The 14,065-nt window shown below is 40.1% G+C and overlaps 4 protein-coding genes across 6 annotated transcripts; all 4 read left to right on the forward strand.

The window, feature by feature from the left end:
• The first annotated feature begins 1,123 nt into the window (after positions 1 to 1,123).
• LOC103455970 (sterol carrier protein 2) lies at positions 1,124 to 5,246 on the forward strand. 3 transcript variants are annotated; one of them, XM_070814760.1, is made up of 6 exons: positions 1,144 to 1,506; positions 1,596 to 1,656; positions 2,105 to 2,285; positions 3,398 to 3,524; positions 3,679 to 4,488; positions 4,903 to 5,246. In XM_070814760.1, the coding sequence occupies exons 1-5, from the start codon at positions 1,378 to 1,380 to the stop codon at positions 3,727 to 3,729; spliced, it is 549 nt and encodes a 182-aa protein (XP_070670861.1). In that variant the 5' UTR covers positions 1,144 to 1,377; the 3' UTR covers positions 3,730 to 4,488; positions 4,903 to 5,246. The 3 variants fall into 3 exon arrangements, with proteins under 3 accessions (XP_070670860.1, XP_008393809.2, XP_070670861.1); XM_070814759.1 differs by lacking the exon at positions 3,398 to 3,524 and having other exon boundaries at positions 1,124 to 1,506; XM_008395587.4 differs by lacking the exons at positions 3,398 to 3,524; positions 3,679 to 4,488; positions 4,903 to 5,246 and having other exon boundaries at positions 1,124 to 1,506; positions 2,105 to 2,479.
• Positions 5,247 to 5,811: 565 nt separating this feature from the next.
• On the forward strand, positions 5,812 to 8,149 carry LOC108169625 (pentatricopeptide repeat-containing protein At2g04860). The gene has a single exon (XM_017323239.3). The coding sequence runs from the start codon at positions 5,954 to 5,956 to the stop codon at positions 8,120 to 8,122; it is 2,169 nt and encodes a 722-aa protein (XP_017178728.3). The 5' UTR covers positions 5,812 to 5,953; the 3' UTR covers positions 8,123 to 8,149.
• Positions 8,150 to 8,508: 359 nt separating this feature from the next.
• Positions 8,509 to 11,572, forward strand: LOC103415444 (protein CYPRO4-like). The gene is made up of 2 exons (XM_008353778.4): positions 8,509 to 10,299; positions 11,077 to 11,572. Exons 1-2 carry the CDS (start codon positions 8,659 to 8,661, stop codon positions 11,374 to 11,376), a joined length of 1,941 nt encoding a protein of 646 aa, XP_008352000.2. The 5' UTR covers positions 8,509 to 8,658; the 3' UTR covers positions 11,377 to 11,572.
• Positions 11,573 to 11,682: 110 nt separating this feature from the next.
• Positions 11,683 to 13,600, forward strand: LOC103455968 (photosystem I chlorophyll a/b-binding protein 5, chloroplastic). Its single transcript, XM_008395584.4, has 6 exons — positions 11,683 to 11,955; positions 12,047 to 12,179; positions 12,369 to 12,481; positions 12,643 to 12,747; positions 12,912 to 13,000; positions 13,287 to 13,600. The coding sequence occupies exons 1-6, from the start codon at positions 11,753 to 11,755 to the stop codon at positions 13,424 to 13,426; spliced, it is 783 nt and encodes a 260-aa protein (XP_008393806.1). The 5' UTR covers positions 11,683 to 11,752; the 3' UTR covers positions 13,427 to 13,600.
• Positions 13,601 to 14,065: the final 465 nt, after the last annotated feature.

Consider the following 14,065-nt stretch of genomic DNA (forward strand, 5'->3'; position numbering starts at 1 on the left):
TTTTAAAAAACCTCATGCTATATAGAGGTGAGCATGTACATATAAGGTACATCACCCTCTCTGTTGGTTGATGTGGGATGTTACAATATATAACATTCACCCTAATTATTATACTGTTCTTATGCTCTACCATCACGTGTGAAATGTGTGCAATCCCGCTGACCCGAACACTTTATTTGTTTAGGCACTTTTAGGTTTAAATTTATTAACATTCTTTTTCCACTACACTACACTTTATAATTTCGTCACCCTTCAGGTGTCGGCCAAGGCAACTCGATTTCGAAGTCCAAGTAGGCTTTTTGGGTCGGGGTGTGTCAATTCCCCCTGGGTTAGTGGGGCTGGTCCACCATATATGTATATATATTTTTATATTTATAATTATAAATTCATTGAATCCAATGGTTAAGATCTAATTTGATGAAATCCAACGGTAAAAACAAAATATAAGGGTCCAAATTTAAATCCAACGGCTAAAGTAATTAAAAAAAAATTCTTTTATGTGTTTCATATTCTTTCATAGTGTTTCACGAGTTTCATGGTGTCGGTTAGTGATTTTTCAATATTTGTCATAATCTAAATATTTTTATGTTAAAATGTTCATAAAATTAAATTAGGATAGTCTACATAATTTTTTTTTCTTTTAATAAAGTTACTTTAAGAAAAAATTGGTCTAAATTCATTATTTAATGATCTGGGGCTAAAATTTTAACCTATAAGGATTTGAGCAAAAAAACTGTTTATGGGTTAAAACCTAAATTTTTTGGGCTAAAAATTTTAAGTTTTAATCCAAGGGTTTGAGATAGTTTTAGAGATGGGTTTTGTGTCACAACGGGCTATGTTTTGGCCTCTAACCCTTTAGCCGACTCGGTTGGAAGTGGCCTCAACTTCTCAATTGTAATAATTAATTCACATGTTCCAGGCCTCACGGCTAAATTTAAAAACATTAAACGGTAATTTAATTAAATTAACTAATTTATAATATAAACCTAAAACCAATAAGTTTTTTTTATAGAATTATATTTAATTCATTCTATTGGAGATGACATATAACTATGACATAACACCGTTTATTTACAACAAATGTTTTATAGAGCTATAAATCTAAAATAGAGTTATTGATTTCGAAGCAAGGTCCCAGAAAAATTCAAATTTATGATGCCAGCCCAATCGAAAGATAAAAACAAGCAGAAAATAAAGTTATGGGAATGCGTGCCTTGTCCGTCATCTGATCTCTTCAAGATCGGTTAGTTCGCGCGTGATCTTATACGACAATTCTCCAACCAAACTCACCAGTCTCTCAGAAATTGAACGATAAAAACGACGTAGTTGCGAGACCCATTTCATCTCGATACTTGCAGAGTTGAAGAGAGAGAAGCAATGGCGAGCGGTGCAGAGCTGAAGTCGGAGAGCTTGCTGGAGCTGATGAAAGAGCACCTGAAAACCGACGCCGGCAAAGAAATTACCAAGAAAATCGGACTCGTCTATCAGATCAACATCGCACCCAAGGTAGGCTCCACCACTCGCCGACCTTCCTCAAATTCTCTAAATCTGATAAATTCCCAATTTTTCCTTGACTTCCTGAGTTGAAATCGCAGAAAATTGGATTCAATGAGGTGATTTTTATTGTTGATCTTAAGAAAGGCGAGGTCAAGAAAGGTTGGGGTTTCTGATTTTGGTTCGCTCTTAATCCTAATTAATTAATCAATTTAGGGCCTGTTGAGATTGTTTGTGGTTAAAAGCGTTTTGTGATGGTCAAAAGTTTTTTTTTTTTTATTGCGTTTGGCAGAAAAATTTAAAAGCGATTTTGGCATATATGAAAGGGACTGTCCGAAGAAGCACCTAGAAGAAAGTGCTTTTGATTGCCTTTGGCCGAAAAAATAAAGAAATGTATTTGGCTCATATGTAAGTGCTTTTTGAAGAAGCCCTTCTGGGAAGCACTTTTAAGTGATTTTCCAGAAAGCACTTCAATTTTTAAAAGTTCATCTAGCAGAAGTGCTTATGAGCGGAAGTGGTGTAGAGAAGCAATTCCAAACGGGCCCTTAATAATTCTGTTTAATGTATGAAAGATGAGAGCTTTTCCTGAAAATCTGAGCTGAAATTACAGGGGCATATGAAGGAGGGAAGCCAGATGCAACTTTTTCGTTCAAGGATGATGATTTCGTGAAGGTGGCGCTAGGGAAGATGAACCCGCAAATCGCTTTCATGAGGGGGGCAATGAAGATCAAGGGTAGCTTGAGTGCGGCCACAAAATTCACACCTGACATTTTCCCCAAGCCTTCCAAGATGTGAGATTTCAGATTTTAGGCCTAATTATCTTTTGATTGCTTCAAATGAATTTCTCAAATACTAGGAAACTTTGAAACTGATGGGAATTTTAGCTTTCCACTAAAGAGAAACTAGAAGTCAATTAGATGAAAGCTTGTACTCTTTGGTATGTGAATCATTTCGTACTTAATGCAATAAGCTGCAGATTAAAATATGACTCTGAGGTTTTTTTAAATAATATTTGTTATTTTTCTTGTGTTTTCTTGCAAATTGCTATCTGTAGTCTTTGGATATTTGGGAGTTGGGTGGCTTCATGGGTTTGATTTGGCTGCAAAACAGGGAAAATCAGGCAAATCAATGATAAACTGAAAGGGAAATGACCTCCGTGCACCCTTTTCACCTTGTACATATCCATGTTTATTTCTGTCATTTGGTGTTCCTTTTATGTATCCAATATAACTGGCAGAAATAAACTGGGGTGTGCCGAAATTGCCTCACAACTGACACTCTGACAATGAAAAAGAAAGAGAGTAGCAGTTTTCAACCAAAATCAGTAAGTGAAACAATTCATTGTTATGATGTTGGCTGGGGCAGAACCCGATGAGGCTAAATCTTGGGTGTAATCGGTCATTGATCGCCTTCACTCTATCTCTCACATAGACCAACATGCGCTTGTCCAAGAAGAAAAAAAGGTCTTGGTTCAAGGATGTTGAGAGTATATGATTGTGAATTGATTTCATGAATGTTGCCTAACCTTTCGAAAAACTGATCGCATTTGGACGAGTCAGCCCTTTTCTAGCCTAACACACACATCATGATACTTTGAATTTTCTTCTGTATATCTTGTTGTTCAAACTGGTTGACTCTCTGGAGTTTCAATCTCCACTAGTCTTGGCTGTTTAATTATAAAATGTGCGACTTTTGGGAAAGTCAACTCCACGAGATAACTAAAGGCACCATGAACTTCATCATTTCCTTCTGCTTTTGCCTCTGCATTTCTCTCTTGCCCTCCTTTGGAACCCCCGCTGTGTTGTTTTAGGTAACTACGCCATATGCACTTCTCTTTTACAGATTACTTTTAGCCTGTTATGAATGCGTATTTTGAATTTAGAGGTCTTTGAATATGATACAGGGGTTCAATTGGCATTCAAGTAAAAAAGGAGGGTGGTACAACTCACTCAAGACCTCCATTCTTGAACTTGCTGACTCTGGCATCACCCATGTCTGGCTTCCTCCTCCTCACGCTAATGGAACCGAGGGTATTTACTAGCTACTAGCCTATCACTATCTCTGTATAATCGCACTTATTTGTTTAATAATCCCAAGTAATCAATAATGTTCTCTCGCTAGACTGAATCTGGATTGCACATTCTGGCAAGATAATAATTCGTTACTATTACTCAAACATTTCAGGATTCTACCCGGAAGGCTATACTATCTCGATGCATCGAGCTATGGAAATAAGGATGAATTGAAGTCCCTATTTACTGCCATGCATGAGAAGGGAATCAAAGCCATAGCAGACATTGTGATAAACCACAGAGCAGCTGTCAAACAAGATGAGAACGGACTATGGAGAATATTCGAAGGTGGAAAGCCGGATGGACGTCTTGACTTCGATGCCTCCTTGATTTGCCGGGATGACAATGACCACCCTTTTGGCACTGGCAACCCGGACACAGTAGACAACTTCCCGTTCACAGCTGACATGGACCACACAAACCCTAGCTTCAAAGCGAGTTGTCTGATTGGATGATTTGGTTGAAAACTGAAATAGGGTTTGATGGATGGAGGTTTGATTATGCGATTGGGTACGGCTCTAGCTTAACCAATCTCTACATGGACAGAACTTTGCCGGCATTCGCAGTTGCCGAGTACTGGCGTTGGAACATTTCGAAGGGGCAGGACGGCAAACTAGATCAGAACCAAGATGCACATAGGAAATTAGGAATGAAATAGTTAGTTGGATTCAGGTAGTGGGGGTGTTGTCACGACGTTTGATATGACAACCAAATATTTTATGGATGTTGCTGTAGAGGGTGAGCTATGGAGGCTAAAGGATTCAAATGGCAAACCACCAGGGTTGATCGGCATCAAGCCAGAAAGTGCTGTGACATTTATCGACAATCATGACACTTGGTCTCAAAACTATTGCCTTTCCCATCTGATAAAGTCCTGCTTGGATATGCTTACACTCTCACCCATCCTGGCACCCCAAGCATAGTAAGTACTAAACATCGATTTACTGGAAAATGTTCTTTTGTCAACTATCTAACCACACTAGTTTATGTTGCAGAATAAAATTCGGATCACCATTTATATTGACTTCTTCATAAATTTGTGATTCAAATTCACAGTTTGACAACATAAATACTCATCAAGTAACATAAAACATGTGTCGTCTTATTGAATTGGGAAATGTTCTTTTGTCATGCTTTCTAATGGCTAGCGCAAGTAGTTTATAATTACATTACCAATAAGTCAACTTGGATCAATATTAATCTTATTTTTTCTTGATTATGTGAGACAGATTCACAGTTTAATAACATTAATTCTTTGCATAGTAATATAAATCTGGTAAGAGAACATTCGCATACATATTTCGACTTCTAAACTACTTTGTTTTCGGTGTTGCAGTTCTATGATCACTTCTTTGAGTGGGGGTGGCCGAAGGACCCTATACGCAATTTGACAGCAATTAGGGCAAGGAATGGGATCAATTCCAAGAGCAGTGTGACTATCTTAGCTGCCGAGGGTGACCTATATATGGCCAACAAACATCGACGACAAGATGGTAATGAAGATTGGGCCAAGGTTGGACCTCGGAGACCTTGATCCCACAAACTCAAACTTCCATGTTGCCAGCAGTGGGGACGACTTTGCTGTGTGGGGGAGAAACTGAACTCGAAAAAGATTGTTAAAATGATGTATAAACGTTCTTAGCCAATTGAGTTATAAACCCCAGCTCGTAGTTCAAACAATTATGTTGATAGATCGTCGGTTCTAGTTAGCTCGTCCAGAAATGGAACATTTGAACTTGGGACATTTAAACTAGTTTATTCCTCCTAAACGATATTATAATTAGTTATATTCATACTACGAGAAGGGAGATTCGAAATTGGGTGAAGGAGAGCAGAGAGTTTTCAAACTACGGTATTAGCTTTTTACTAATGAACTAGATTCACTTGAAATGTTAAGCTTGTCATTTTATTTTGATAAAAAAAATTGTCCTTTTTTTAATAGAACGATGGTGTCAGTGGATTAAATATCTAGTTGTTAGGAGAGAGAAAAATCGATGAGAATAAAATCCACGTTAAGATATGTGAGTGCATTTTTGCTCACCACCATAAACTATGGTGTATGCTCACCATACACCTAATCAATTGACACGTGTCATTTCACTTAACTCTAGTTAACTTTCACATTAAATGTTAGTTTTTCAATTTTGAAAAAAATTAACCAAGATTAAGTGAAATGATATGTGTCAATTGATTAGGTGTATGGTGAGCATACACCATAGTTTATGGTGGTGAGCAAAAATGCGGTACAACGCCATCTCCTTGCCTTTTTATCACTCAATTATAAAGCAGCTGCACACTGTGCGGTGCAGTTTTCGGCTCTGCCCTCCACCACAAAAACCCGAAAAACAGAGCTGCACACTCTAAAAACTTTGGCGTCAAACTTGAGTATGAACTTGGCCTGTTCTATCGGCCTCTCTGCGAAGCCCAACCTTCCCTATTTCCACTATCTCCTAAAATCTCACAGCGAAAGCAAAAATCCTAAACAGGCACTGCTTCTTTTTCGCCAGTTGTTTGAGTACAATTTGAAGCCCAATGATCTCACTTTCTCTCTGCTCATTAAATCCTGCACTTCTTCCTCCTCCTCAGGTTTTAATTCAGCGAGCTCAAAACTAGAAGCAAATCAGATTCATACCCACTTGCTGAAATCTGGTGTCGATCGATATGTATATGTGAGCACTGCTCTTCTTGATTTGTATATGAAATTGGGTTGTGTAAAGGATGCCCAGAAGGTGTTTGATGATATGCCTGACAGAGATGTTGTCTCATGGAATGCGTTGATTTGTGGGTTTTCACGAAATGGGTATGATTTTGAAGCGTTGAGATGCTTTGTTCGAATGTGTAGAGAGGGGCTTTGTCCTTGTCCGACGACTTTGGTTAGTTTGGTTCCGTCTTGTGGTAGGCAAGAGTTAGTTTTTATTGGGAAATGTGTTCATGGGTTTGGAATTAAGGCGGGCCTGGATTTGGATTCTAACGTGAAGAATGTGCTTACCTCGATGTACGCTAAATCTGCAGATTTGGAGGCGGCGGAGCTCTTGTTTGAAGAGATAGTTGACAAGAGTGTAGTTTCTTGGAATACTATGATTGGCGCTTATGGACAAAATGGTTTCTTTCATGAGGCAATGCTTGTCTTTAAACGAATGCAGGAGGAAAATGTTCCGGCCAATCTGGTGACCATGGTAAGCCTCCTGTCAGCAAATGCAAATCCAGAGTCTACCCATTGTCATGCCCTTAAAACTGGTCATGCAAATGATGCTTCCGTGATTACTTCGCTAATTTGCGAATATGCAACACGAGGGAACACAGAATCCGGAAAACTGCTTTACAAGTCATTGCCTCAGAAGAACTTGGTTTCCCTGACTGCAATTATTTCAAGCTATGCTGAGAAAGATAACATAGCTCAGGTACTGGAATGCTTTGCTCACTTGCAGCGGTTAGACATGAAACTAGACGCAGTTTCTATGGTTTGCATCCTTCATGGGATAAAAGTCCCTGTTGAAATTGGCCTTGGACTTGCTTTCCATGGTTATGGAATAAAGATTGGGCTGACGGCTGATTCTTTGGTTGCAAATGGTTTGATAAGCATGTACTCGAGGTTTGACAAGATAGAAGCCGCTTTTTCTTTATTCCTTGAGATGCAAGCAAAATCGTTGCTTACTTGGAATTCTTTGATATCGGGATGTGTACAAGTGGGAAGGTCAAGTGATGCCCTGGACTTGTTTATCCAAATGAAAATGTCCGGATACAGTCCAGATAGCATCACTATTTCTAGCTTACTATCTGGGTGTGGCCAAATTGGGTACTTGCGATTTGGGGAGAAACTTCATAACTATGTCCTCCGAAACAATCTTGAAGTGGAAGATTTTGTTGGAACCGCTCTTATAGACATGTACACCAAGTGTGGAAGAATAGAGCTTGCTGAAAGGGTGTTTAAGAGCATCCAAGAGCCATGTTTGGCATCGTGGAACTCAATCCTCTTGGGTTATAGCCACTACGGGTCAGAACATAGAGCTCTTGCTTGCTTCTTGAAAATGCAAGAGCAGGGGATAAAGCCCGATAATATCACATTTTTGGGAGTTTTAGCTGCTTGTACTCATGGAGGTTTTGTTGAGGAGGGAAGAAAATACTTCCAAATCATGAGGGAAGAGTTCAATATAGCGCCACGCTTGCAACACTGCGCTTGCATGGTTGGTCTCTTTGGCCGTGTGGGCTTCTTCCAGGAGGCATTGGTTTTCATCAGAGATATGGAGATGGAGCCTGACTTCGCAGTGTGGGGAGCCTTGCTGAATGCTTGTTGCATCCACCAAGAGGTCAAGCTTGGGGAGTACATAGCCAAAAAGTTGTTTCTCTTGGACAGTAAAAGTGGCGGGTTCTTCGTGCTGATGTCAAATCTTTACGCCGTTAAAGGGATGTGGGACGATGTAGCTAGGGTGAGGGAGATGATGAGAGGGACCGGAGGTGATGGTTGTTCAGGAGTGAGTGTTATTGAGACGAATGAAAATTTGTGCTTGAATAAACCTAGTTTGAATACAAATTTTGGGCAGATTCTGTATATATAATCATCTCTAGACCTGATTTTGGTATCACCATATATTCATTATGCATGCAACAGCCTAAACATCTCTAGAATGTTTTGCATAAATTTTGAAAAACATGATTCGTCGAAAATGACATGATAATAAGTTTATGACGGATTATGTAGCACCATACTGTTTTAGCTAGAAAATTTTGTTGTGCTTTCTGAAGCAAATCAAGCTATCTACTATTACATCGATACATCACGTCATCTATGTATCAAATAAATGTTATGATGGTTATCGTAGTTCTTTCCATAACTAAACAATTTTTGTAAAATGCCACGAAAATCAGTCAAGACGTAACCCGGCTCCCACCTACCCGACCCAGGCCCAATCATCTAATCTCCCTTGACCTTCCACTTTTAGAAACCCTAATAACGGAAAAGTAAGACGATGCCAAAAAACCGCAAAAGCTCCCAAATTTGAAATTTGAACTTTTCATCCCAAAACACCATCTCACTCTCAGACTTCCAAAGCTCTCATCTTTCACATACCATTTCCCAAATCTTCGTACAAAAATGGGCGGAGCTCACAGCCGCGAACACCTCGAGCTTTCCGACTCCGACGAGGAAGAGAGCGAGGAGCAGGAGAGCTACGAGGACGTGGAGGAAACTGAAGCCGACCAGCGCCAGAGATCCGCCGAGCGGGGAACCAAAACGCCGTCGTCGGCTGCATTAGACGACGTGGACGCCAAGCTCAAGGCTTTGAGTCTCAAGTACGGGTCTTCTTCCAGGAACCCGAATCTGAAGAATCCGGTGAAGCTGTACCTCCACATTGGAGGGAACACCCCAAAAGCGAAATGGGTAACTTCCGAAAAACTCACTTCTTTCAATTTTATTAAGACATCTCGAATGGATGTTGATAATGATGAGGAGGAAGAAGAAGAAGAGGAATTTGATGAGGAGGGTTTGTGGGTTTTGAGGGTGGGCGCCAAAGTTAGGGCTAAGGTATCAGCCGAGATGCAATTGCTCACTTTCGCCGATCAGCGGCGTGTCGATTTCTTTGCCAGAGGTGTGTGGGCAGTGAAGTTTTTCAGTGATGAGGAGTATAGGGCTTTTGTGATTAAGTATAATGACTGTTTGTTTGAGAACACTTATGGGTATGAGGCCACTGAGGAGAACAGGGTGAAGGTTTATGGGAAAGATTTTGTCGGGTGGGCAAAGCCCGAAATGGCGGATGATTCGGTCTGGGAAGATGCGGAGGATAATTTTTTGAAGAGCCCTGGCTCAGCAACACCGGTGAGGGGAAATCAAAATTTGAGAGAGGAGTTTGAGGAGGCACACGATGGCGGTATACAGAGCTTGGCATTAGGTGCATTGGACAATAGTTTTTTGGTGGGGAACTCTGGCATTCAGGTTGTTAAGAATTTTGCTCATGGAATACATGGTAAAGGTGTTTATGTGAATTTTGATGATGGGAGCTATGGAGGCGGTTCAAATTTGGCACGGTCTACACCTAGGAAGGCTCTGCTGATGAAGGCCGAGACTAACATGCTCCTTATGAGTCCAATGAATGAGGGGAAGCCTCACACAACAGGGCTCCATCAGCTTGATATCGAAACTGGGAAGGTTGTTACTGAGTGGAAGTTTGAGAAAGATGGGGCTGACATTACAATGAGGGATATCACAAATGATAGTAAGGGAGCACAGTTGGACCCCTCAGGATCGACATTCTTGGGTTTGGATGACAACAGGCTTTGCCGGTGGGATATGCGTGATAGGAAGGGAATGGTTCAGGACCTAGCAGCTTCTAGTGGTCCTGTTCTCAATTGGAACCAAGGGCATCAGTTCTCAAGAGGGACTAACTTTCAGTGCTTTGCTAGCACTGGTGATGGCTCAATTGCTGTTGGGTCTCTTGATGGGAAGATCAGGTTGTACTCTATCAATTCGATGAGGCAGGCAAAAACTGCTTTTCCAGGCCTTGGTTCGCCTATTACTCATGTGGATGTTACTTTTGATGGGAAGTGGATTTTGGGCACAACGGACACCTATTTGATCCTCATCTGCACAATCTTTACTGATAAGGATGGCAAGACAAAGACTGGTTTTAGTGGGCGTATGGGAAATAGAATTTCAGCTCCAAGGCTGCTGAAGTTGACTCCCCTGGATTCACATTTGGCGGGCACGAATAACAAGTTTCGTAATGCTCAGTTTTCGTGGGTAAGTATATGTATTTTCAGCCCGTTGGTTAGAAATATTTTTCTGTTATTTGGTGAGACCATGCAACATTATGTTGCTTCTTCCTTTTGTATGTGGTGATGAAAATCTCTGTTTCCATCTGCTATAATGTGCATGATTTAGTGGCCTGTCTTAAGCCTGGTTTGCTAAATGTAAGTCATGAATAGAACCTGAAATGTGAATCTACCATCCTACGGTATCGAAAATGGTTGGACTGTGTTTTCTATTATTTAGCTTTCCCCCTTTTTGGCATTCCTTTTCCTAAATTATATGCACACGCACGTCCACTTCAGATCTGAAAGTTGGAATAATTTTCGGTTCAGTGTATGTTTTAGTGTTGAATTGCTGAAAGATGGAGAATGTATTGGTTTTACGTCGAAGGTTCTAATGGTGGGGTTGTCATGTATAAAACTACTTTGTCTGGCTTTTCCTCTCTCTCTTCCAAGTAACTTTTAGATTTTGAATGCGGTTTTTGTTGATTTAACTAAATATCCAATAGGAGGTTTATATAACTTCTAAAAATTCCCAATTTCTTTTCGCTTTTAATGACTACTATTAGAATGGTTGAAACAGAAGTCTGGTCTTACATATGAACTTTAGTTTGGAGGATTTCAGTACCGATTTTGGTTGGTTGGAGCATCGTCTATGAATGGAAAATGTCTAGGCAATTAACACTCTGAACTCAGTTTATTTTTCTTGTAGCCTAATGATTTTGTTTGGTAGAAGATTATGATAATCGTGTTTTACATTATTGTTCAGGTCACGGAGAACGGGAAGCAGGAGCGACATCTGGTTGCAACTGTGGGCAAATTTAGTGTGGTTTGGAACTTTCAACAGGTGAAAGATGGCTCACACGAGTGCTACCGCAATCAGCAGGGCTTGAAGAGCTGCTACTGCTACAAGATAGTCCCCAAGGATGACTCCATTGTTGACAGTCGCTTCATGCATGACAAGTTTGCAGTTACTGACTCACCTGAGGCCCCCCTTGTGATTGCAACCCCTCTGAAAGTCAGCTCCTTCAGCATATCCAGTACCAATAGACAATTGTCTCTGCAGTGAACTTCCTAATTTTCTATTAAGAACTTACAACTTGTATTTGGCTTTTTTTTTTTTTCCCGTCAAGTATTTGTAGGGTATGCTCTTTAAGCTAGGTCGTGCCAGTAATGAACTATGTTGAATTGTACCCATGTTCTGAAGGAATTTCAATGGTAATCTAATGATTTCCAGCAATAATAGTGCTTTAATTCTTGTTGAAGCATAGTTTAGTAAATTTTCTTTTCCTTCTTCCAGCAATATTTCAACATTTTCCCACTTCTTTTTAGTGACCTTTATATTTTAACCTTATGTCCAAGTGGTCCTTGTTTCTCATATATATATGTATGATGCATACACATAAAATTTGTGGACCTCTTGATAGAAAGATAGAAGGAGAGAAATGGCTGCTGCAGTGGGGAGAGGTTTCCTTGTGCAGCCATGTCCTTTATCCTTTGTTTCTAATAAGAACACATCAAGGCCCTCAGTTGCTATCGGGCATGGCAAACCAGCAAAGGGTCGAGGTTTTGCCCGCCATGTGACTCAAGCCCAAGTGCGCCCTACATGGCTCCCAGGGCTTGACCCACCAGCCTACCTCGACGGAAGGTAAGTCCCTCAAGAAGCTGGTTCAATTTGATTTCATTTCTCTTGCTTTTTTCCCCTATTTAGGTTCACACTCTTTGTCCCTCTTCAACAGCTTGGCTGGGGATTTTGGGTTTGACCCGCTTGGACTCGGGGAGGACCCGGAAAACTTGAGGTGGTATGTGCAGGCAGAGCTGGTTCATGCTCGCTTTGCAATGCTTGGAGTTGCAGGAATTCTACTTACAGATGTAAGACCTAAATGGCATTCTGTTTCTCGCTGTGGACTCATTTGGAAATTCCAAAATAAATTTCAATTATTTGATTTTAATACCTACCACATATTGTAGATAAGAAGTTTGAGGGAGTGTAGCATTGTAATTTTACTTAACTACTGTGGATAAATGTTAAAAAATGAAACTAGCGATTATTTTTTGCAGTTACTGAGGGTAACAGGGCTTCTTAGTGTACCAGTTTGGTACAATGCAGGTGCAGTAAAATTTGGCTTTGCTAATACAGAAACTCTGCTCATTGTCCAATTTATCTTGATGGGGTAAGTTCTGTATTAATCTGCATTGGCTAGAGTGGATTTGGTTCCCTTATGCACCCGGGTTTGAATCGTTCTCTTTAAAGTAAAATATTGCTTGATCCGAAAGATCTTCCTGTTTGATTGTGATTCTGTGTTAATGTTCTCCTTTCCTGCTGTGCTTGTAGATTCGTTGAAACTAAAAGATACATGGATTTCAAAACTCCTGGATCTCAAGCCAAAGATGGGTCATTCTTTGGATTGGAATCTGCACTTGAAGGTTTAGAACCTGGGTAATCTTATTTGGCTCACAATCCCATCCTTACTCTAATTCACTCATGTTACAACACGAGTATTCAATTTTAACACTATACGCAAGCTCAACTACATATGAACATTGACGTCTACCTGTATTATGATATGAAGTTGATTAATAACATCGCGTGATGATTATCAGATATCCCGGAGGTCCGTTGCTGAATCCTCTAGGTCTGGCAAAAGATATCAAGAATGCTCATGAGTGGAAGCTTAAAGAGATTAAGAACGGTATAAAATGTGTTATTTTCATTGATTTTTCCAAATCAATATATTCCATTTCAGTCTTATTTTCTAGTTAGAGGTCGCACTTGGTGCGATGGCAAGTGCCTTCGCCCATGAGCGGTAGGTCTCGGGTTCGAGACTTGGGAGCAGCCTCTCCATAAATAGGGGTAAGGCTAGCCGACATTCACCTCTCCCAGACTCCGCGTAAAGCGGGAGCCTTGTGCACTGGGTACGACCTTAGTCTTATTTTCTAGTTGGATTGTTGCTTCAAATTAGTTGTGTGTTGTTGCAGGACGGCTTGCAATGGTGGCGATGCTGGGCTTCTTTGTGCAGGCATCTGTGACTCATGTGGGACCCATCGATAATCTTCTGGAGCACCTCTCCAACCCATGGCACAGAACCATAGTTCAGACCCTTGCAAACTCTTCTTAAATGTAAATCCATGTCTATGGTCTTTGTATGTGCCAATGTAACAATGTTCAATGGTTGTAGTACCATCATCTATCTTCGGACTCCTTCATAGGGCCTTCTCTAATAGGGGAAAAGCCTTCCATTTACACATAACATATTCTTCGGAAGAAGCTCAATCCCAAACTTTTATTTGCATCTCGGTGGTTAGGTTCACAACTTCACATGTCATTGTTAATCATGTAGAGTCCCATAAAAATCGTAGAAATACTGGTGTGGTTAAATTTGTTATTGTGAGTCTAAATAAATAAAATTTAGAATTTTCTATATTTCTTTCCATGTGCAAGTCTTGTACAAGTGTAAAAATATTAGAGACTAAAGTCTCATCTAGAAGATACAACAAAATAACATATAGCTTATGTGCGAGTTCCACTCTTAATATCACTGAATAGCTCGTTTGGATGTGTTTTTAAAATAGCTAAAAGTGCTTTTAGAGAAAATATTTTGGGGTTCCAAAAGTACTTTAATTGCTTTCTGCAAAAAGCACAAGTTGTGTCATTCTTCCAGGAATCACTTTAAGTTCTTTTTCAGGATTTACTTGCATTTTTACTAAGGATTAGTTCCAAAAACATCTTCACCAAAAGTTTTTTCAGTTATTTTTAA

Source organism: Malus domestica, chromosome 15 (assembly GCF_042453785.1).
Source record: "Malus domestica chromosome 15, GDT2T_hap1".
Classification (NCBI taxonomy): domain Eukaryota; kingdom Viridiplantae; phylum Streptophyta; class Magnoliopsida; order Rosales; family Rosaceae; genus Malus; species Malus domestica.